Genomic DNA, 21,956 nt, shown 5'->3' with positions numbered 1-21,956 from the left:
TCCAAGTCTGCTGTAAACGTATTATCATAGTTTCATAATTTAAAAAAAAACCGACCCCCTTCCAAGGTGATCTCATCCAAGTTCATAGTGTTAAATATCATTTACGTATTGACAATCCCCACAGAGATTTCCAGCCAGGACCACAATTCTGAATTCCAAGAGGTATCACCTAAAGATGCAGATTTCTATCTCAACCTCAGGTTTCTTCTCTGAGCTTTAGACCCATTTATCTAACTGCCTGGTGGCAATGGGGTTAAGAATCTATCTGTCAATGCAGGAGATGCAGAAGACACAGACTTGATCCCTGGGTCGGGAAGATCCCCTGAAAAATGAAACTGCAACCCACTCCAGTATTCTTGCCTGGAAAATTCCAGGATAGAGAAGCCTGGCAGGTTACAGTCCATGGGGTCGCAAAGAGTTGGACACAACTGAGGGAAGTACTAAATCTCCAGTTGGATTTCTCAAAGATATCTTACACTAATTAGGTTCAAATGCAAACTCACAATCTCCACTTCACAACCTCCATTTCAAATATGTTTTGCATTATTTCTGAATAGCCAATTACTTCCCCAAACATCCAGAAACGCAGTTTATCCCAAACACTTCCCTCTCCTTCATCCTTAGTATCTGATCCAGTCTGATGATTTTACCTTTTAAATATCTCCTGAATGCATTCTCTTTTCTCCATACCCATGTCTACTCTAGTCCAAGCTTCCATCCCACTCAATGGAACTAATACAGATATCTCCTAATAGTCTCTCTGCATCCACTTCTGCTCCTTTTCCATTTCATCCTGTATGTATCTTTTCAAAAATGAGACAGATCACATTTCTTTGCTTCAAATATTTAATACCTTCCTACTGCTTTTAGGATAAAAATTAAATTCCTTAATAAAAAGCCCAGAAGGCCTTGAACAGGATGCCTACTCAATACCCTCACAAATTCAACTCTCATCAATCTCTGCAACACTTTAGCATGGCTAGCTTTCTTTCACTCCTTTAAGAAAAACGTGGTGGGCTTCCCCAATAGCTCAGTTGAATCTGCCTGCAATGCAGGAGACCCGGTTCAATTCCTAGGTTGGGAAGATCTGCTGGAGAAGGGAAAGGCTACCCACTCTAGGATTCTTGGGCTTCCCTTGTGGCTCAGCTGATAAAGAATTTGCCTGCAATGCCGGAGACCTGGGTTCGATCCCTGGGTTAGGAAGATGCCCTGGAGAAGGGAAAGGCTACCCACTCCAGTATTCTGGCTTGGAGAATTCCATGGACTGTATAGTCCATGGGGTCACAAAGAGTCAGACACGACTGAGCAACTTTCACTTTGACTTTCAAAAACGCTGTGGAATTAACCCCATTGGAACTTTTCAGTGTTCCCTCTCCCTGGAATGCCAATATCACCACCCCACTGCCACCATCATCCATCTCTTTATCCTTCTTAATGCCTACTCAGTCTTCAGATCTCATCTCAAGAAGTACTTCCTCAGAGATCCCTCCCTTCTGAAACTAGGCCAACTTCCCCCTCCTATATGCTTACTACTGAACATATCACTTAATAACTCTAACTGTAATTCTAAATGTATTTTTTGCAATTAATTTGTATTCTGTTTCTGTCAATCTACAAAGACTTTAAGGTCAATGAGGGAAAAGACTGTGCTTTGTTTGCTCTATTTTATCTCTAGCACCCAGTGGAGTAGACATGCAATATTTTCTCAGTGAATCAACCAATACAGGAGTGACAGCAGAAGCCGCACAACTGGACAGTGCTGCATAGGAATTCAGAAAGCTAAAAGGGAAGCTGCGAGAGATATTCACACAGTGAGATATGGGGAAATCACTGTGGCTTATACATGATTTAACTTAAACTCCATGCTACTTGTATCAACCTGCCTTGCTGCTAAGTCACTTCAGTCGTGTCCGACTCTGTGCGACCCCATAGACAGCAGCCCACCAGGCTCCCCCATCCCTGGGATTCTCCAGGCAAGAACACTGGAGTGGGTTGCCATTTCCTTCTCCAATGCATGAAAGGGAAAAGTGAAAGTGAAGTCGCTCAGTCATATCTGACCCTCAGTGACCCCATGGACTGCAGCCCACCAGGCTCCTACGTCTATGGGGTTTTCCAGGCAAGAGTACTAGAGTGGGGTGCCATTGCCAACCTGCCTTACGGCCTGTCAAACATACACTGTACACCTGCTTTAACCGATTAAAAACAGAATATGTTGAAAAATTAAAATGGACTAATTGTAACTCAGGCATTCAAATTAGAGCTGGGTGGCCATTGTGGATATGGTTTCAAATACATTCCTGAATTGCTGAGAATTTGAATTTTCTGAACTGTATCAGATTCAAGGATATCACCAGCTGTTCTCAAAACAGTATCTGCTAGCAGCTGCCAACTACAACCTTATAACTATACAATCATACTGGACTCCAACTAATCCTTACTTAACAAGCACCCTTACTTCTTGCCCACACCAATCATAATTCTGACAAACTACTCATGCAATTTTGCAATTTGTGCTGTTATAAGTCTCCTTCATTTTGTAGTTCAACAGAACACAATTCAAGTGCTTCTTTAATCTGCGTCTCCTAGGCTATAGTCTTTAGTTTGGCTCAAGTAAAACTCTTTCCTATTCCAAGTGTAGACTGTTAATTAGGATTATACCCCTCCAAGGGACTAGAATAATCCTGAGAAAATATCACAAATTAGGAATCAAGCAGAGGAAATACGGTGGGGTGGGGGGGAAGCCTATCAAAAAGTTTCAAACAGTTTTAAAAAGCAAAGAGCATCACAAAAGGCCCTCCAAAAAATTTGAATTAAACACTAAATTTGACGATCAGGCAGCTAGCATTCTGGCAAAATAACTAATAATGTGAGATGCATAAAGGGGAATGTGGGGGAAAGCTCGTATCTTTCCAATTCCTATGGAAGTAAGATGTCACACTCCTTAGCTTTCTTGATATACTAAAACCACCATGCTGGGCTGAATGAAACAGTAAATCTATGGACGACACATGTGCCATTTTGCATTTCAACCTTATTTCTATCTGGATGAGCCATTTTACGTAGCACTAGTTACATGACAGAGAATAGTAACTAATATTCACACCTGAAACCTCGTTTTTGGTTCTCAAAGTACCTTACCTCCCAGAATCATCAAAACAGACATCTGTGTGTCCCTCTGTGTGTCCGTATCTCATGGGCTTCTGTGTGGCAGGCATTTTTTCCTTTACTTATCTGAAAATGTTTTATAAAAGTTAGTATTATTTTAAAGGACAGGAAAGCCGGGGGCTGATCGTAAAGAAGCGAGGTCAGTCTTCTGCGGGACATGCCCTCGGCACCCCCTTTCCCCAACCCGAGGGGCGCAAACATGATATAACGAAGGGTCCGTCCGACATAGACAGGAAGAGAACACGCTTGTCTTCGATGGGCCGCACGGACGAGGCCAGCGAGGGGCGACTCACCTAAAGAACCGAACCTCCACAGCCGAGGAAAGGCACGGGGGAGCGAGCGCCGGCGCCGGACGCTTCCCGCGCTCGGCGTGGTCCCACACTGCGCCTGCGCCGGCCCGCCCACTCCCAGCGCGGTCCAGACTCTGGACGCCGGGCGGTGGCGTCAGCGGCGCGCACGCCGCTCGGGAAAAAGCCGGTTGCTGGGGGAGTGAGGAAGAAAGGGAGGGAGCCGAACACGGAAGTGGTGGCAGTGCCGGCGGAGCAGGTGGAGGCGGTGAGTGCGATGTCTGCGATGAGAACCCGGCACCGCAGGATGGGGGCTTGCAGACCGACAATCGCCTCGTAGGACTTACATGAGGTGCCGGAGTGGCTGGGCCTCCCTTCTCCACCTCTGCGAATACCCAGAGTGATGGCGGTGGTGATGGCGGCAGTTACAAGGATAGCCCCTGTTAAACTGCGTTCCGAGAGGTGAGTGGGGGAAGGGTGGTTTCTGCTTGGCCTTGCCCTCGCGGGGTCTGCTTCTACTTTCCTGGCGCTCCTCACTGGCAGCCATATCCAGGTCCCTGAACGGGTCCAGCCCCTCCTTGGGACCGGGCTAGAGAATGAAATGTCTGGGCTTGTTCTTTAAAGAAAAGGAAGACGAGACCCTTTTCAAGCCTTTAATCTTGGCATCCTCGACGCCTTCATCTTGTCATTTCTATAGCGGTAAAGGAGAGAAGACTTAGTCTCAGTTCACGATTCCTGGAGGTGCGGCTGGTACATTAATGCTCGTTCTATAGGACATTGTACATGTGTCCCTTGAAGTAATTCGTGTTTCCCTATTCAGACTCCACCTAAAGTTCAATGAAGTGCATATCTTCTTTTATATCTATAAAAGAAGAGCTAAAGTGTATTGTTGAGTACTTCATTGGATCCTTGCGGTCTTTGCTAAGGTCTTGGACATTAAATTTATGCTTTGGTTGGATCTTCACGATCTCCATGTTGGGAGACCGATCTCTCATGAAAACCTTCACAACTGATATTATTTTGTGGTACCCACCTTCTAGTCTCAGTCGGAATTTGATTATGACATAAGTGAAACGTTTTTCCTTTGTAGAGTTTCCCCCATTGTTTTTCAGTCTAGTTTCATTGGGGAAAGTTGCAAACACATTTAGACAAACCGTGGTATTGTTCTTACCGCGTTGGCATTGTGTAAGGTGTTGCTTTAAGTACTAAGGCTCCAAATGAAGAATGATTGGCTGAAAAGAACTTGGGATTTGTGCGGAAATAACCAACCTATTGTTTTTACACAAGAGCAAAAGATTCCTGAGATGATTCTTTCCGAGTGACTTAATTTTTGTCCGGAGATGTTTCATTGTTTAGATAGAACGATTTCTAGTTTGTGTTTTTTTTTTTTTTAATCCAAGTAAATATCATTGCATAGACTATGGGGTTCGAGACGGAGTCCGATAATATATCGAATATATCATCATGAGATTTCAGTGTAGTACTTTTCAGAGCTCAGCATAAGAAGAATCTGCAAATTTGGAACAAGCTTTGTAGGTATCAAATGCTCTAACTATAAAATCTGTAACACCATGTGACTTTAAAACTATGAATGGTGTTCGCGCTTCTCTCCTTTAACTCTGCCTTAGCAATCAAGCCATTTGATTCATAGGTTAAAGAAAAATGTGTATATGTATATGTTTTGCTTTGTTTTTTCTTTTACAGATTTAACATGTATGGAATAAGCTTGGGCCTTAAAGCTGAACAAACCTAGATTTTAATTTTGACTCTCACAGTTACTCGTTATGTGACCTTGAATATGCTTCTTTACTTTTTCTAAACCTCAGATTCCTCATCTCTAAAATGAAGATGACACCTATTTCCATAGAATTGTTATAGTACATAGAAGATACTCATGAATGTGTAAAAGTAATTGTCTTGTGTTATTAATGGGGTACTTTGGGTGGGCATTTAATGGTTCATTCAAAATGGAGTTGTTTGAATCACTATTCAGTAAATTTTTTTGAACATTAAAAGATGTATTCTTGCTTTTTCCAATGTGTTTTCACATTTCCATTTTTCAGTCAAATTTTAAAAAGAATTTTAATGTCTTCAATTAATTCATGATGTTGTTGAAGGAAACAAACATTCAGCTAATACATACAAGACAAATGGTGTGGTAATGAAATGTGTATAACTTGAATCTTAGTAAAAATTGCCTGGTTATTTAAGATAATATAGATTTTAAAAAAGAAACCAGTGCTGCTGTCTGCCACTGATGTGGCTGTCAGAGTTTTCCAAATGAATTTATCATAGCAGTGCATGTCTCATAGGAGTGGATAGCTAAATGAACTCACTGAAAATGATGCCAAGGTCGCAGCTTCAACTGCAGTGAAGGTTAGTTAGCTTTGCTCTGTGGTGACCATTCATACTACCCTTAGGTTCACAAATATTGTTGTTCTCAAGGACAATAGGGTAAGAAAACATGAGTCTATTACCATTCTACTGTGGCAGTATTACCTATATAAATAATAATATCACATAATCTTAGTTTATCCAGGAGGCTTATAAATATTGCCTTATGGGAGGAATGTTTAAAATTCCTTTTTAATAAAATATGTATTAGATATAAAAATTATTAATCTTATGAAAGATAAGGTTAGAAGAAGAGAGTAATAACAAAACTGAGAACAGAGTAAAAAAAATATTAAGACAGTTTAGAAATCTGAAGATTTTTATATCTCTGAAAGTGTCAAACTTACCAGCCTATTTAATTTATTTTGGGGGTAAATAATACTTGCATATGTCTAAACTTTTAAGGTATTGAAGTGAATATAGTGAAAGACCTTCTCTCAACCTACCCAATTCCACTGGCTAAGGACAGCTAGTATTTGACTCCTGTGTTGTTACAATGACAGTGGATCCTTACCACCGCAAAATAGATATAATCATTGTTTTATCAATAAAAAAATAGCAAGGCTCAGTAAGGTGATGAGTTGTCAAAAGTCACACACCTAACCATGTGTCAGAACTAGAAATAGATCTTTTACTTCTGATCCAAGTAGTCTGCCAGACTGGCTCTCCAAGTCATAACTGTTGCCATAAAACTTAGAATTTAGTTTTATCAGAATATGAAGGCAATTTTAAGTCTAGAATAACATTATACTAGTTTGTATGTAAAACTTGTTACCTAGGCTTAAATGTAAGCATATATAATTATCATAAAGCCATGAAAAGAAGAATCTATGATCAGTTAAAAGAAAAAAACTTTGCCTACTATTTCTGTTGAAATTGATTTACTAAGCTTGTAAGAAACTACAGATTTTTTATAATTAAGTTTCATTATTTACACCCATAATATTTTTCAATAATTTGAAACTTTAAAACTTTTTTAAAAAGAGCATGTTTAATATCAGGAGTAATAGAAAGAGCTTTATGATATTTCAGAAATGATGAAGCATCCTCAGCCTCAGATTTTTGAGATATGTTTTTGTGTGGATTTTCTAGCCTTTTATGTAGCCTGTGTTTCCTTTCATTCTTTTTCCTTATTGCCACTTTCCTAGCTCTTATTTTTTGAAATTAGCTCATTCTACATGGAAGGTTCTGAGAAAACATAACATATTGCAGAATGTAATACATATTCTCATTAAGCTCAATGTATGCTATTTTCATACATTTTAACCCTGGCAGTAAAAACATGAGGCAGCTGGCATTATCCAGATTTAATAATGTGAACACTGAAGCTGAATGAGATTTTAAAAATCAGGAGAGACAGCTAGTAAGTGACAGAGTCTGAATTTTAGATCATGTTTGATTATTTAGCAACTCATGCTATTTCATCTGCACCATGCTTCATTTTTAAATATGATATAGTCAAAAACTAGATTGTTAATTTTTTAGGGACCTTTAAAACTTAAAAACTTTCTCTTAGACCAAATTACAGTCATAGGAAGAAAGACTGCAAGGAAATTGGCCAAAATGTCTAAATTGCTTGCTTCTAGGTAATTGAATTACAGTCTTTTCCCCTCCTTTTTGAACTTTCCTGAATGTTTCCTATATTTTAAAATATGCGTATATTATTTTTATAATTAAAAAATTATAAATTGAAAGGAAAAAATATATCTGTACAATCCAATTTATTCTCTGAGAGTCACAATCAAGTATCTTAAGCATTCTGATTTCTAAAATTCTGTTAAGGTTCTTGTGCTTTTAGAAGTTTGTAGTGCCAGCCCTTAGTTTTCTGTTCCCTCTTCACCCTAGATTAACCCTCTTCAGTGACAGGTCCTAGACATTTCTCTTTAGCTTGCATACCATAATGTACATTCATTTTAATGTTAGTCCAAGTTAATGTTTCTTCCACAGTTTGTTCCACAAAAAGGGTTTACTTTGAGTTAAGTATAGGAAACCGTGGCCTAATCAGGTTTCTTAACTGAAGGACCTCTTGGAACCTTTTGCTATCTTTCAGTGGGGAAGTGATTTCCAAACTAGTTTGATAATGAAACTTCAATTGTATAGAACACGTTATTAATACCTTTTAGCACTAGTGTACACAGAAGTTCAGATTGGGGAACACTGGTATAAGCAAAAGGTAGGAAATTAAGTGAAGAATGTTTGGAGAAGGGAAGAAAGGGTATAGTGGTGCCAATCAGTGTGTGTGTTTATTTGTGTTTTGTTTTCTCTTTTTCCAAATCAGTTAAGTCCCCTGAGCCATGGCTTGTTAGCAGTGAAAAGGAGGTACTTTAAAATATTTACTGGAAAATGAACCTATATTGCTTTGGTAATGAGAAAAAAACACTTATAGTTCAGATGTTTCTCTCTTAAACATTTGAAAAAAACATTTTTCATGTTTTTTGATTAACATTCTGAGGAATTTATCTGTTGTATACTATCCAGTATATTCCATTTGTGGACTCTTAAGTGTTTCCTTAGAATCCAACTCAAATATTAGCCTATGATCAAATATCAAGGACTCTGACCACAGAATCCAATTTAAATATCATGGACTATGATCAGAATGCATTCAAGGAGTTTTGGGACACATAATAGCAGGTAAACTTTGGAATAATAGATTTAATAAGGAAATTACTACCAGAATAATAATTTATCTGGGAATTCTTTATATAGTATAGTAAATTATTCTTTATAAGGTCAAATTTAATACTTACATGAATTTTGGTCTTAAGTAGACATCAGCATTGTGGACATAGTAGTTCAATGACTAATTAATATATACAATAATCCTCTGTTATCTAACATCATAGAGAATACAAATGAAGTTTCTAGATAAATGAGGTTTAACCCTTTATTTACTAACTTTTACAACAGTTTTCAATGGAAATTTGAATTAAAATCATCTTTCCAGCCTTATTCAAGAGAACTAACTAAATGTCATTTAAATCTGTTGTTAGTCTAGGATGGTCACTTTCAGTATTCAATCTTTTATCGCTATCTGTGCAGTTGATTGTAGAACCTGGGATCAAATGGCTAGTGAATCTGGGAACTTGATTTCTTGAAAAAGGCTTTTATATAAACTTACTTTAGACACTTGCCACTTCCTCATTAAGAAATAATAATTTTAAAAATGTCACTGTGTAGTCCCCAAGGTATTGTAACTTAGATGCCTTCATAAAAAATTAATTATTGAATCAAGAGTCAAAGAAACCTTCTCCCAAGTGATTCTTTCACTCTCTTAAAAAAAGAAAAGTTTCTTTGCAGTTACTAACAAAGACTGTTGATTTGTCAACATTTTTCAAGATATCATCTTTGATTTGTATACTATATAAAAATGGTAGTAAAGCCACTTCTTTTTTTCATTTTGTATCTCATCTTCTACTTCATTTTTACAAAGTTTATGTAAAACTCCAACTATTAATGATAGGGTTGAGGGAACTCATTCAGATTCAGAACCTTACACTGTTTTTTAACACTCAGACTTTATGTGTATAGACAAACGTTTGGCAAGACACCAAAATGTTTTTTTAAAACTCATTTTTACTCTTTAAAAATAAATTTTTTTTCACTAAAAATTAATGGTATTTTTATTGAGGGAGATGTAATTGAATTTTTTAATTTTGTGCATTTTGGTTTAATGCAACTTTCAAAAGAGATTAGATCTTCTGCCATGTGTTTTAAGTGTAAAGATGCAAGAGTTTATATACAATACATTTTTATCATTATTGTAACAAAATCATGTAATAGTGAAGGAAATTCTGAATATCTTCTTTTTCTAAAAAGCTTTCTCCATAGCCTTTTTTTTTAAGCAGTTACTTTCTCACTAGTAATTCTGATGTTACCTAAACCATGAATAGCCAGTTAAATATTTTGTTTTGCCTTTTTTCTTAATGTATCTGTTAAATAGCTTCTCAGAGCTGCTTATTATCCCAATAAAGGTCATCAAACTAAGAACACTTGGCATTTTGAAAAAGAAAAATATATAACTTGTCTTATAATATTAGCAACTAAACTGTGGGAAATTCTTAAAAGAGATGGGAATATCAGACCACTTTACCTGCCTCCTGAGAAATCTGTTTACAGGTCAAGAAGCAAGTTAGAACTGGACATGGAACAACAGACTGATTCAAAATTGGGAAAGGAGTATGTCAAGGCTATGTGTTGTCACCCTGCTTATTTAACTTATATGCAGAGTACATCACACGAAATGCCGAGCTGGATGAAGCACAAGCCAGAATCAAGACTGCTGGAAGAAATAGCAACAACCTCGGATACGCAGTTGATACCACTCTTAGGCAGAAAGCAAAGAACTAAAGAGCGTGTTAATGAAGGTGAAAGAGGAGAGTGAAAAAGCTGGCTTAAAACTCAATATTCAAAAAAATAAGATCATGGCATCCAGTCTCATCACTTCATGGCAAATAGATGGGGAAAGAGTACAAACAGAGACAGATTTTATTTTCTTGGGCTCCAAAATCACTGCAGATGGTGACTGCAGCCATGGAACTCAAAGATGCTTGCTCCTTGGAAGAAAAGCTATGACAAACCTAAACAGAGTATTAAAAAAGAAGAGCCATCACTCTGCCAACAAAGGTGCATCTAGTCAAAGCTATGGTTTTTCCAGTAGTCATGTATGGATGTTAGAGCTGGACCACAAAAAGGCTGAATGCCGATGAATTGATGCTTTTGAACTGTGGTGTTGGAGAAGACTCTTGAGAGTCTCTTATACTGCAAGGAGATCAAACCAGTCATTTCTAAAGGAAATAAGTCCTGAATATTCATTGGAAGAACTGATGCTGAAGCTGTAGTTCCACTACTTGGCCACCTGATGCAAAAAAAAAGCCAACTCATTAGAAAAGACCCTGATGCTGGGAAAGATTGAAGGCAAGAGGAAAAGGGGATGACAGAGGACAAGATGGTTGGATGGTATCACTGACTTAGTGGACATGAGTTTGAGCAAGCTCTGGGAGATGGTGAAGGACAGGGAAGCCTGGCATGCTGCTGTCCATGGGGTCACAAAGAGTTGGAAACGACTGAGTGATGGAACTCTGCCCTGAGATAACTAGCAAACTTTGTGTTATAGAATTTCCATGGTCATGTCTATTCACAAAGTATTGTAAAGATTCTCTTATGTAAGATAATATAATCCACAAATGTATTCCAACAACATGGAAGCAGTTGTGATCCACTAAAAGTGCACAAAGAAATGGAGAGGGTTGCCATCAAGTACTTAGCTTTTTGGAGCTCCCACTCCTCCCCCCAGAACAGCACCTCATCAGACAAGTACCCATCTCACAATGAGTAATGGAACACTGCCAATCATATATTCAATATTAATAGAGTTTTCTAATTTTTAGACAAGTATAAATAGAAGTTAAATTTTCTTCCTACTTTGAAGACTACAATATTAAGTGACATTCTGGCCAATATATCGATATGGTAAGTAAGTAAGTGTTAGTCGCTCAGTCGTGCCCAACTCTTTGTGACCCCATGGACTGCAGCCCACCAGGCTCCTGTGTCCATGAGATTTTCTAGGCAAGGATACTGGAGTGGGTTGCCATTTCCTTCTGCAGGGGATCTTCCCGACCCAAGAACCAAACCCGGGTCTCCTGCACTACAGGTAGATTCTTTACCCACTGAGCTACAAGGGAAACCCATTGATATGGTATATTTTACCAAATATATCTTTTTCCATAAGTTTATAAAAAGTGGAACTTCTGAAGCATATCTGTCAAAAGAATAGCTATGTAAAATTTATATAAGGCTATAGTGCTTAGATACCAAAAGATAACCAGTCAGAAGATTTTCTGTGCATTAACGCTTTAAGTACAGGTATGGAAAATTCATCTAGGACAATGGTATTTTTCACTTTATTTTTTGGATACCTGTAGCAATAGTATATGTAAGAACAGTTAACCTAAAATCCAGAGATACTTAATTGATTACTCCTATTAGGTACAGGTTGGTAAGCCTTGCCAAAATAAATCTGTTTTGTTAGTGTTTAAACTTGTTTTGAGTGAGGCTGGAAGTCAGTTCTCTGGTGGAAAACGTCAAATTGTTCTTAGCTTCATAGTCTGTTGAGTTTTAGCTATGTCTAGCTTATTAATCCTTTTTTATTTTGAAAGATTAGCTATCATCCTGAAAGTTATATGTGCTCATAAACTTTATAGTTAGCACTGGGCTAGAGACAGAGGTATTTCAGTGATTTCTTTACTTATGAACTATTTCTATAAAACTGTCTTGGGTGCTATAATAAAACAACATATGTAATATCTGTTTCTTTTTTAAAAAAGAAATATGTTAACCTTTATTGTATACTTGCTCCATTTAGAATCTGAGCTACATATGTATTTTACATAACATTTCTTTTAATTCCTACCAGCCTAATTAAATATATAGCATCAGTGTCTCCATTTTATAGATGAAGAAACTGAGGTTTTAAGGTCATATGGCTAGTACAAAATCTATTTTATTTCTCATTACTTTCATGGTTACTTTTTTCCTCCAAGTTCTTTGTGTTTTAGTAACTTGTTTATTTTAAAGGCTTTCCTCAAAAGTCTAGTGACCTATCATAATCTAGAGTAAATGAAGCACAACAATGCTGTCTGAAAGTATAAGTAAGCAGGCATGGCTTATGGATGGATGAGCCTCACAGAATGCCTGGGTGGCCCTCCAGCTTTTTATTGGAGGATTTCCAGTTACCAGAATCTATAGATCTTTTCTCTTTGGTTATTCTGTTTCTCCAGTTTAGTATTGTCCAATCTCTTATTAGGGAGGTGTAAGTTTGACCACTGGAATTCTGGAAGTTGGATGGAAGAATGGAGCAGGGAACTTTCTGATTTTAGTCCCAGGCTTCCCATCTATCCTTACTATGTCTGGTATCCAAAGTCTTGAGCCTTTCTGGTTCAATTTCTGCAAATAATAAAATCCTATCTCCTCTAAGTATGAGAGTAAGAACCAGAGAGATCTAACTGCCCTAACAGATTTTCAACCTGGTTCCCCATTTTTCTGAACTGTTCTCCATACATACTTTCTGTAGAATCTGGTGCATCTGAGTGTCCTGGACTTTGCCTGCTCTGTTGTCTTCTCATCAGCATTGCCTCTGTGCCTGGTGTCACCAACCTCTCCACTGCTGAGTCAGTCATTGCTCCTCTGTTTGTTTTCTGTCCTTGCATTTTGTCACTCAGGTTATAGATACATGATAGTTTCATTGAAGATGAGATTTGTGTTTTTATTCCTCATTTTCCCTTGTTTTGGGCTGACTTCTGAGAGAAAAGTGGAGCAAAAAGATTTTCACTTAGCCATTTTTAAACTGCATCATTATTTCTTTTATAATTAGAAAAAAACCAAAGCTATTTTCTTTTTGAGGGGAAATCAGCTATTCATTAAGAAATTTAATATGGATAGCAGCAATTATAACTAAAGAAAGTATTGGAATCACTAGAAGAGTTTATAGGAGACTTGGTTGTTTTTGAAGAGAGTGATGGAAGCAGACCCTGGTAAAGGTGGGAATGTCATCAAGAGCAGAGGTGTGGAATTAGCTCTGATAACAAAGGAAGATGAGCATGTTTATATGCAGTGGAGTAAAGTTGACCTTAGAATTAATAATCTGCTCTTTTGATATTTTTAAAGTAAATAAAAACACTAGATATTTTAAATTTTACATAATATACTTTTCACATTATCACATTGAATAAAAAAGTTGAAAGTATGTAATATTAACAAAAAAATATCTGCTTGGGGCTCTTATTTAATTTTTTTAATCTTGAAAAGCATAAGTGTAAGCTCTTAGTAATAAGGGACTCTTCTGATCAATGACTTCATATTCTTCAGCGTACTCTGTAGCTTCTGCCTGTTTATTTTTGTTCAGTGGAATTTAGTCAATGAACAACCAAAGCATACTGTTAAATATAATTTGGTATACTAAGTGATGATGTTTTCTTTCAAATTTAGATTTTAAAATATTTTTTCTCTGTGAATTTTAAATGATTATGTACCAGTGAGCTCACTAAATCAAAATAATAAGTATAATCACCTGATGCTATTCTTTGTTTAGTAATCAGGTCCTTTATATGACAAGGGCTTCCCTGGTGACTCCATGGTAAAGAATCTGCCTGCCAATGCAGGAGGTGCAGGTTCGATCCCTGGGTCAGGAAGATCCTCTGACGAAGAAAGTGGCAACCCACTCCAGTATTCTCGCCTGGAAAATACCATGACAGGCTACAGTCCATGGGGTTGCAAAGAGTAAGACACAACTTAGTGATTAAACAACAACAACTTTTTATGGCAAGCCTTTATCATTAGTTCATACTTTTAAGCACGTCCCAATCATATTTGCCATTGCAGATGCTTATTTCAAACTCTACTGCTATGAAAATGGATTCTGATAGCTCTCAACATTTACTTAACTGTTGGAATGGTTGAGAATATTGAGTACAACTGATTTTCTTAATTACAAAATTCAATATCCATTTATAAAATATTTGAGATTATAGAATCCCTCCCCCCAAACTTGGACTTAAATCTTATTCCATCTAATAATAGCTAAGTAGTTTTTATCTATGACCAATCATTACTATTAATCTTAAAAATTTGTTTACATTATAAATTTTAGGCTACCTAGCCAATTTCATAGGAAAGGCATTGCCCTATAGAACTTTATCTGTTTGTTTTTTTGAAATTATCAGGAAGAATATGTAAGTGTGTGTGTGTGTATGTGTGTGTGTAAAATAACAAATTTTTATCCAATTCCAAATTTTCCACACACCATGTAGACTAATAGTGAAATTGACCAAATATTTAAATGAGTTGACAAAAATTACATTGGGAATTCTTGCATGACGTTTCTACTGTTCAGTGCTGATTATTTATTTAATAAATTCTTAACAGCTTTTATAACTTAAAATTGTTCATATTTTCAATCAGTAGAAAAGAAAACGAAAGAAAAAAAAAGAAAACGAGAGAGAAGGAAGGTTGTTGTTGTTGTCTAGTCACTAAGTCAGTCATGTCTGACTCTTGTGATTCTGTGGGCTGTAGCCTCCCAGCTTCCTCTGTCTGTGGGCTTTCCCAACAAGAATACTGAAGCAGGTTGCCATTTCCTTCTCCAGGGGATCTTCCTGACCCAGGGATCAAACCCATGTCTCCTACACTGCAGACAGATTGTTTACCACTGAGCCACTGAGGAAGCCTACAAGGAGGGTGAAAGTGAAAGTCGCTTAGTTATGTCTGACTCTTGGCAATCCCGTGGACTCTAGAGTCCATGGAATTCTTCAGGTTCCTAACCCAGGGATCGAACCCAGAAGGAGGGTAGTGATTGTTAAATACCAGCTCATAGTTTTCTCATCTCTGACAAAGAATTCCCTGGTCTGCTGTGAAATTAAAAAATAAACCAGAAATTGTTAACATTTCAGACATATATTTTGGCTGACAGGATGCTTAGCTTTTTTGATTCACATTGACAACTAGCTGTGGGAAAGAAACTCAGATTCTTGACTCAATGGCACTATAGAATTATTAGTATATGGTAAAGTAGTTTATTTAAATGAGAACAAAATATCTTGGAACTGCCTTCCAACATTTCCAGTACTTTTTTGAAAAAGATATTAATTATCTATGGCAAAAACCACTACAATATTATAAAGTAGTTAGCCTCCAATTAAAATAAATTAATTAAAAAAAAAAGTGTATTTATCCCTTTTCATCTTTTCATCTTGTATATAATTGGGACTTGATATATAAACTATGCAATGTTGATGACAATTAATGATCTTTATTTTTTTTCCTTAGATACATCCAGAAAGTACCCAGAAGAAACATTCTACTGGAAAAACTGAAAAAGCATTATTTATAACACTGGAATTTGTGGACAGTTTGTTAAAATGGCAGAAAATAGTGAAAGTAATAGTAAAAATGTAGATGTAAGGCCCAAAACTAGCCGGAGTCGAAGTGCTGACAGAAAGGATGGTTATGTGTGGAGTGGAAAGAAGTTATCTTGGTCAAAAAAGAGTGAAAGTTGTTCAGATGCTGAAACAGTGAGTGCTATAGAGAAAACTGAAGTTCCTTTAAGGAGCCAAGAAAGGAAGCACAGCTGTTCATCTATCGAGTTGGATTTAGATCATTCCTGTGGGCATAGATTTTTAGGCCGATCTCTTAAACAGAAACTGCAAGATGCTGTGGGGCAGTGTTTTCCAATAAAGAATTGTAGTAGTCGGCACTCTTCAGGGCTTCCATCTAAAAGAAAAATTCATATCAGTGAACTCATGTTAGATAAGTGTCCGTTCCCACCTCGATCAGATTTAGCCTTTAGGTGGCATTTTATTAAACGACACACTGCTCCTATAAGTCCCAAATCAGATGAATGGGTAAGCACAGACTTGTCTCAGAGCGAATTGAGGGATGGTCAGCTAAAACAGCGAAGAAACATGGAAGAGGTCAGCTGCTTCTCACATACCAGTGTTCAGCCCTGTGTCATAACCAGTAACAATTCTTCGGGTAGAGGTGGTCCTGGGACTGACTCTATAGTGAACCTGGCTTCAAATAACAGCATAGAAGATAGTGACATGGATTCAGATGATGAAATTATAACACTTTGCACAAGTTCCCGGAAAAGAAACAAACCCAAATGGGAAATTGATGAAGAAATCCTGCAACTGGAAACACCTCCCAAGTACCATACTCAGATTGATTATGTCCACTGTCTTGTACCAGACCTCCTTCAGATCAATAATAATCCATGTTACTGGGGTGTTATGGATAAATATGCAGCTGAAGCTCTACTAGAAGGAAAACCAGAAGGCACCTTTTTACTGCGAGATTCAGCACAGGAAGACTATTTATTCTCCGTTAGTTTTAGACGCTATAGTCGTTCTCTTCACGCTAGAATTGAACAGTGGAATCACAACTTTAGCTTTGATGCACATGATCCTTGTGTCTTCCATTCGCCTGACATTACTGGGCTCCTAGAGCATTATAAGGACCCGAGTGCCTGTATGTTCTTCGAACCACTTTTATCCACTCCTTTAATTCGGACTTTCCCCTTTTCCCTGCAGCATATATGCAGAACAGTTATTTGTAACTGTACAACTTACGATGGCATTGATGCCCTTCCAATTCCTTCTTCCATGAAATTATATCTGAAGGAATATCACTATAAATCAAAAGTTAGAGTACTCAGGATTGATGCACCAGAACAACAATGCTAGAAAAAGGGTAGGAACAAGGGAGTGGTTATATACAAATTTTCATTTAATACTTTATTTTTCTTATTATACCACTTTGAATTTTTCTACAAGGGCAGTTGAAGTCCAAAATAAACTTCTGCCCTAAATTTTACTTGCAGATCAGTTTATTTTTATTAGGATACAGTAATTGTTGAACAATAATAATTGTTACACACTAGGGGTTAATGGATATTTTTGACCAGGTTTGGTTTTTGTTTTTACCATGTAGATTGTATACTTAATTTTTTCTTTTCTTAATTATAACTTAAATATGATCCAGGGATATTTGAAGTTTGTAGGCATTGCAAACACATTTAAATAATCTGTATTTCATACTTTTCTTTAAAAATAATTGTTTCTTTTCCTATATATAACACATAAAACGCTTTGTTAACCTATGTCATTGGCATTCCTAACATAAGATAGTTTCCACATCATCCTTTCATTTATTTTAAAAGCCTTTGGTAAAGCTGTGTGTGTTGTAATTCTAATAGGGATGTTAAAAGTTAACAAAATGGCTTCAAATCAAACGATGTGTTTTCATTTTAAATATTAATTGTAAAGCTGAATTACTAAATTTGATTAATCAGGTCAGTAAGAATCAAATGAGGACATGATATCTTAGAGGTGAATTTATTCTTCTGTAATGTGGCATGGTCATTTATTATTCCTTGAATAGATCTTTCTCTCAAACTTGGAAGAGTTACCATCTTCAGAACATAAGTATTATTCCCTTCTCACTGGAAGCTTTAAAAATAATGATACTACTATTAGTAACTAGTAATTACTAAATAATAAAGCAACTGGGGTTTTTTCTGTATTGACTTGTGAACTGTTGCTTCTGCTTAGCTCTTTTTTAGAAACTGAGCCTGTTACTTTGGAGAGATGCCACAGTTTATAAACAGCCACAAATTTCCATCGGTAACCAAAGAGACCTAAGTAGTTTTCCATTATTTTGACTTGAGCTTGAATAAAGATTCAAGAAGTAAACATGGAGCTTAGTATTCAGGGAACTTAATACTGGTTTTGATCTTCAGATTTCAGGTAACTATTCCTGTTTTCAGAACTAACATATCTTTAGTATGGCTTCAGAAAAAGGAAAACATTTTGAGAGCTATATTGCTTATGCCATACTGAACAATATTGGGCACTGGGTATAATATTTTTAAGTTTAGCATCTCAAGAGCAGAGAAGCATTTTTTAGAAAACATGATCCCAATATAAATGGAGTGATAGCCTATTTAACTTTTCTTTTTTAAAGAATCAATAATAAATTTCCTAGACAGTTACTTCTTCTGGTGAGTTGTCTACCCCTTTGTACAAATTAGCATTTTTAATATAGTAAATTGATCTCTTGATGCTAGTTTATCTAGTAGGAAGCTGTTTCTACCTGGATTGAAAGAAATTTGAGTCAAATTTCCCAGTTAGATGTTTCTTAAGTATTGCTTTTATGTCGAAGTAGCATTTCCCTTTCCTACAGTTCTGCTGTTAACATAAAGATGGCATTTAAAATTAATTGCTTTAAAATTAGTTTTTAGCAGTTATCACAAAATTGAACAAGAAAATCTCTTACCATTATCTTCTAGCATCTTTTTTTCTCAAGTGATCTCAAGATTGTCTTGGTTCCAGTGAGGGTTAGCTACTAAAATAGCACCTCTCTCAGCAGTGATGAGGCTCAGGATAACAACATCAGTGTCAGGATAAATATCTCTTCTAAAGATGATATTTCCCTTTTACAAAAGTTGGACAGTCTCATACTACCTCATCTTTATTGTGGCGCTTTTGTAGATCACTGAGAAGCTTATCTTATTTACCAATATAACGCTTCCTAAACATCCATCTTTGGTGAAGAAAATTAACAGTATGGTTAGACTCTACCCATAATTATAGTTTTTTATCAGAATTTGATATTGAGACTTTCTGTTTCTATGAAACAATATTGTTTTAAATATTTTTCTTTTAAAGATAACTTTTTATCAATACAGAAAAACCTAAGGAATGATTAGCTAATGAATATTCTGTTAAAGGTAATTTTATAAAGAAAAAGAAAATATGCTGTCTTTTATAATGGTAAAAATTAGTATTTATATGAAAATCAAGATCTAAGTAGCCTTTCATATATTCAAACTGGTTGCTTGTGATATATTTTCTCTGCTTTCTTATTTTTTCAACTTCAAGGTATTGATAGCTGTTAACATTTTCAAAATACTGCCATTTATATAGCCTTGAAGCAGATGATCTAATAAATGAGAGCAGGAAAGAGACTCATTTACTCTGAAACAGTTTGTATTTTTTCCTTTGGTATTTGCTACAGTGAAAAGAAATCGGGAAAGTAGAAATGTAAGATTTGAGAAGGGAATTGATTACCATGAAGGGAAAAGAAGAGTAAGAATTCTTTAGAGCATGAAGGGATTGGAATATAGAAAGGTTAAGTCTTTCTCAGTGACTTTTTGAGGACACATTTGAAAGAGCATTCAGCATTCAGAAATTAACTCATTAAAAATATACTTACTGGAATTATGTGTAAGTAAATGAGTATAAATTTTGAGAGGAACAATGTGGGGAGATAAATATAAATTTTGTAGCTAAGTTGAACACTGAGCATTTGAAAAGTGTGTAAATTTCAGAGTCGAGAAAGCATTCAGCATGGTGGAAATTTAGTGCTTACTGGTGAGAGAGGATGGGGCTAAAAGAAACGATAAAATATTAAAATTAAGAATTTAGGCATCACCTCAGGGGAAAGCCTTGACAGTGAAAGGGAACTACTTAATCGCTAATAGCTAGTCTGGACCAGACACTTAAATGCGCTTTGGGAATCATCCTGCACTAACCAGGAAACAAACTTGATTTTTCTATTTCTCTCTGAAGCTTTCAAGAGTACCCCCAAGCCTGCCTCCCCTTTTTTTAAGCTACAGCATCTTGATTCATACTGTACTTCCCGAAACATGCTGAATGGATTTTTTTAGGTTACCTGAGCATTTTTGTATGAAGAATTATATCTGATCTTTCTATAACTGTGCCATTCACTTAAATAATTCATGGAATGGTTTAATTTAAAGGAAGACGTAATAGGAAGAAGATTAAAGGAAGCTTTTAGTCAGCCTGTGGCTAGATTTATTGATTTGGTGATCAGACTTGTGTTCTTTCCTGAATTTTAGCTAATGGCAAACTGTGGTCAAAAAATGGCTTTCAGTTAAAGTTTTGACTTCTTATTGTAAATAATATAAAGAATGTCTAAGTAATTAGAAATCCTTTTTAAAAAGTAGAGCAAATGTGGCAAATAGGATTCATTATACAAATTCCATTTCTTTTTATAAAAAACAAACCATTATCATTTATTCATGAGCCAAAGCCATTAAGAAGATAAATCAAGTTATCAGCTTCCTGTCTCTCTGAAATTTGGATCATTTTATAGATCCATGTAACAGAGAGCTTCCTTCCTATGAAACGAAAATCTTGAGACCTAACTCTTAGACTCTTAGTTTTCATTAAAAATCTTTTTTGTCACTTTTAGCTATAATCACAGTCAAATAGATTATATATTCATTTTGGTAGAGGAAATTTCACAGGAAGTGGACTTAATTATACAACATTCCCTGAGGCAACACAAGGGAAACAATGTTTAAATGTAAAGTAGATTGTGCTTAGGTAATTTAATGCCCAAATGAATAAAAGATTTTAAGTCAAGCAGATTATTGTTTCTACTTTGGGGAAAAAAATGTTTACAATCTTCATTTTACATAGTTTTACATTCATTTTTACTTCTGAAGAATGGACAGAAAGCACAAGGGGTTTTTCTCTTTTAATGGTCTAGAAATAAGCAACACTACAAAAGTGTACTATTAACACATGAAGATAGTGGAGACAAAAGGGAAGTAACTATGGCTTCTAAATAAAAATGTAGACTAATGGATATAATCCAATGAAAAGGAATTTAAGGCACATGACTATTTCAAATAAAGACAGTCTTTTTTACTTTTTAATTTTGAATACATTACTCAATTCTCTCTTTAATTTCCTAGCACATAAAATATAGATGATAATATATGTCACTTGACTTCCTGCAGGTTAATTCTTTAGTTAAGAGGTGACCCTTGGAGCATACTTGAAAATATTTCTGTATAGCTGTTAAGTACTAACGTGATGACAGGTTTTCAAAGTATCCCCTTAGAGAACCCTGCAGATTCACATTCATTTCTTTTAGTCTGTAAAGGCCTTCTTGACTTGATTTGACAATAAAGATAATGGTACAATTTGAATTTATGGTTTAGACTCTGCAATTAGATGAACAGTTGCAATTTCCTCCTACTCTTAATAAGGTTTATGTAAAATTGATGTTTGCCTAAGTTATTTTAAAAGTTGATTACATTTGCAGGAAGAAAAGATAATCACTTTTGCCATAGTTATAATCAAATTTAAGCTTTCAGACGAGTATAAAACTCAAGGAGGTTTACTTAAATTATGCTGACTTTGCTAGAATTGGATAAATTCTGTATAAACCAAGTATGAACTAGATATATACTTGAATATACAGAGTTTAAGTAGTAACTTCACAAAGCTGTTAGTACTCATCAATCAGCCTTGTATGATCCACCCCTTACCTAAAAAGAAGTAGAGTGTTTCCCTTTTTTTTTCTAACCCTGAAGTTGACTGTTTCTTCTTGGATGTGAGTTCAAATAAATTGATCTGAATACATTTTCATTTCTTATTTATTAAAACCTCATATATAAAATCCAAAGGCTTTGTAGTCTGTTTTCAAAACACTACTGCATATCCTTTCCCGACACGTTCAACTTAGAGAAATTTTTAAATCTGTATTACACATTTTCCTTTCAGTTCTTGAGTGTGTCATTTTAGG

At 36.0% G+C, this 21,956-nt stretch overlaps 2 protein-coding genes across 4 annotated transcripts in view; one reads left to right on the top strand and one right to left on the bottom strand.

The window, feature by feature from the left end:
- WDHD1 (WD repeat and HMG-box DNA binding protein 1) overlaps positions 1–3,592 on the bottom strand; it is a 55,023-nt gene extending 51,431 nt beyond the window's left edge. For all 3 annotated transcript variants that reach the window (XM_006064867.3, XM_044924951.1, XM_044924952.1), the window contains exons 1-2: positions 3,459–3,592; positions 3,139–3,231 (exon numbers count right to left, since the gene is read on the bottom strand). In XM_006064867.3, the coding sequence (XP_006064929.1) occupies positions 3,139–3,215 (77 nt within the window). In that variant the 5' untranslated portion in view covers positions 3,216–3,231; positions 3,459–3,592. The remainder of the gene's footprint in view (positions 1–3,138; positions 3,232–3,458) is intronic.
- A 44-nt stretch (positions 3,593–3,636) lies between these two features.
- Positions 3,637–21,836, top strand: SOCS4 (suppressor of cytokine signaling 4). The gene is made up of 2 exons (XM_006064868.4): positions 3,637–3,914; positions 15,666–21,836. The coding sequence occupies exon 2, from the start codon at positions 15,758–15,760 to the stop codon at positions 17,078–17,080; it is 1,323 nt and encodes a 440-aa protein (XP_006064930.1). The 5' UTR covers positions 3,637–3,914; positions 15,666–15,757; the 3' UTR covers positions 17,081–21,836.
- The last annotated feature ends 120 nt before the right edge of the window (positions 21,837–21,956 follow it).

Source organism: Bubalus bubalis, chromosome 11 (genome assembly GCF_019923935.1).
Source record: "Bubalus bubalis isolate 160015118507 breed Murrah chromosome 11, NDDB_SH_1, whole genome shotgun sequence".
Taxonomy (NCBI): domain Eukaryota; kingdom Metazoa; phylum Chordata; class Mammalia; order Artiodactyla; family Bovidae; genus Bubalus; species Bubalus bubalis.
This window is presented reverse-complemented; position numbering and strand designations above follow the sequence as displayed.

Excerpts from the sequence above, each read along its gene's own strand:
- SOCS4 (XM_006064868.4), top strand. The coding sequence starts at position 15,758 with ATGGCAGAAAATAGTGAAAGTAATAGTAAAAATGTAGATGTAAGGCCC.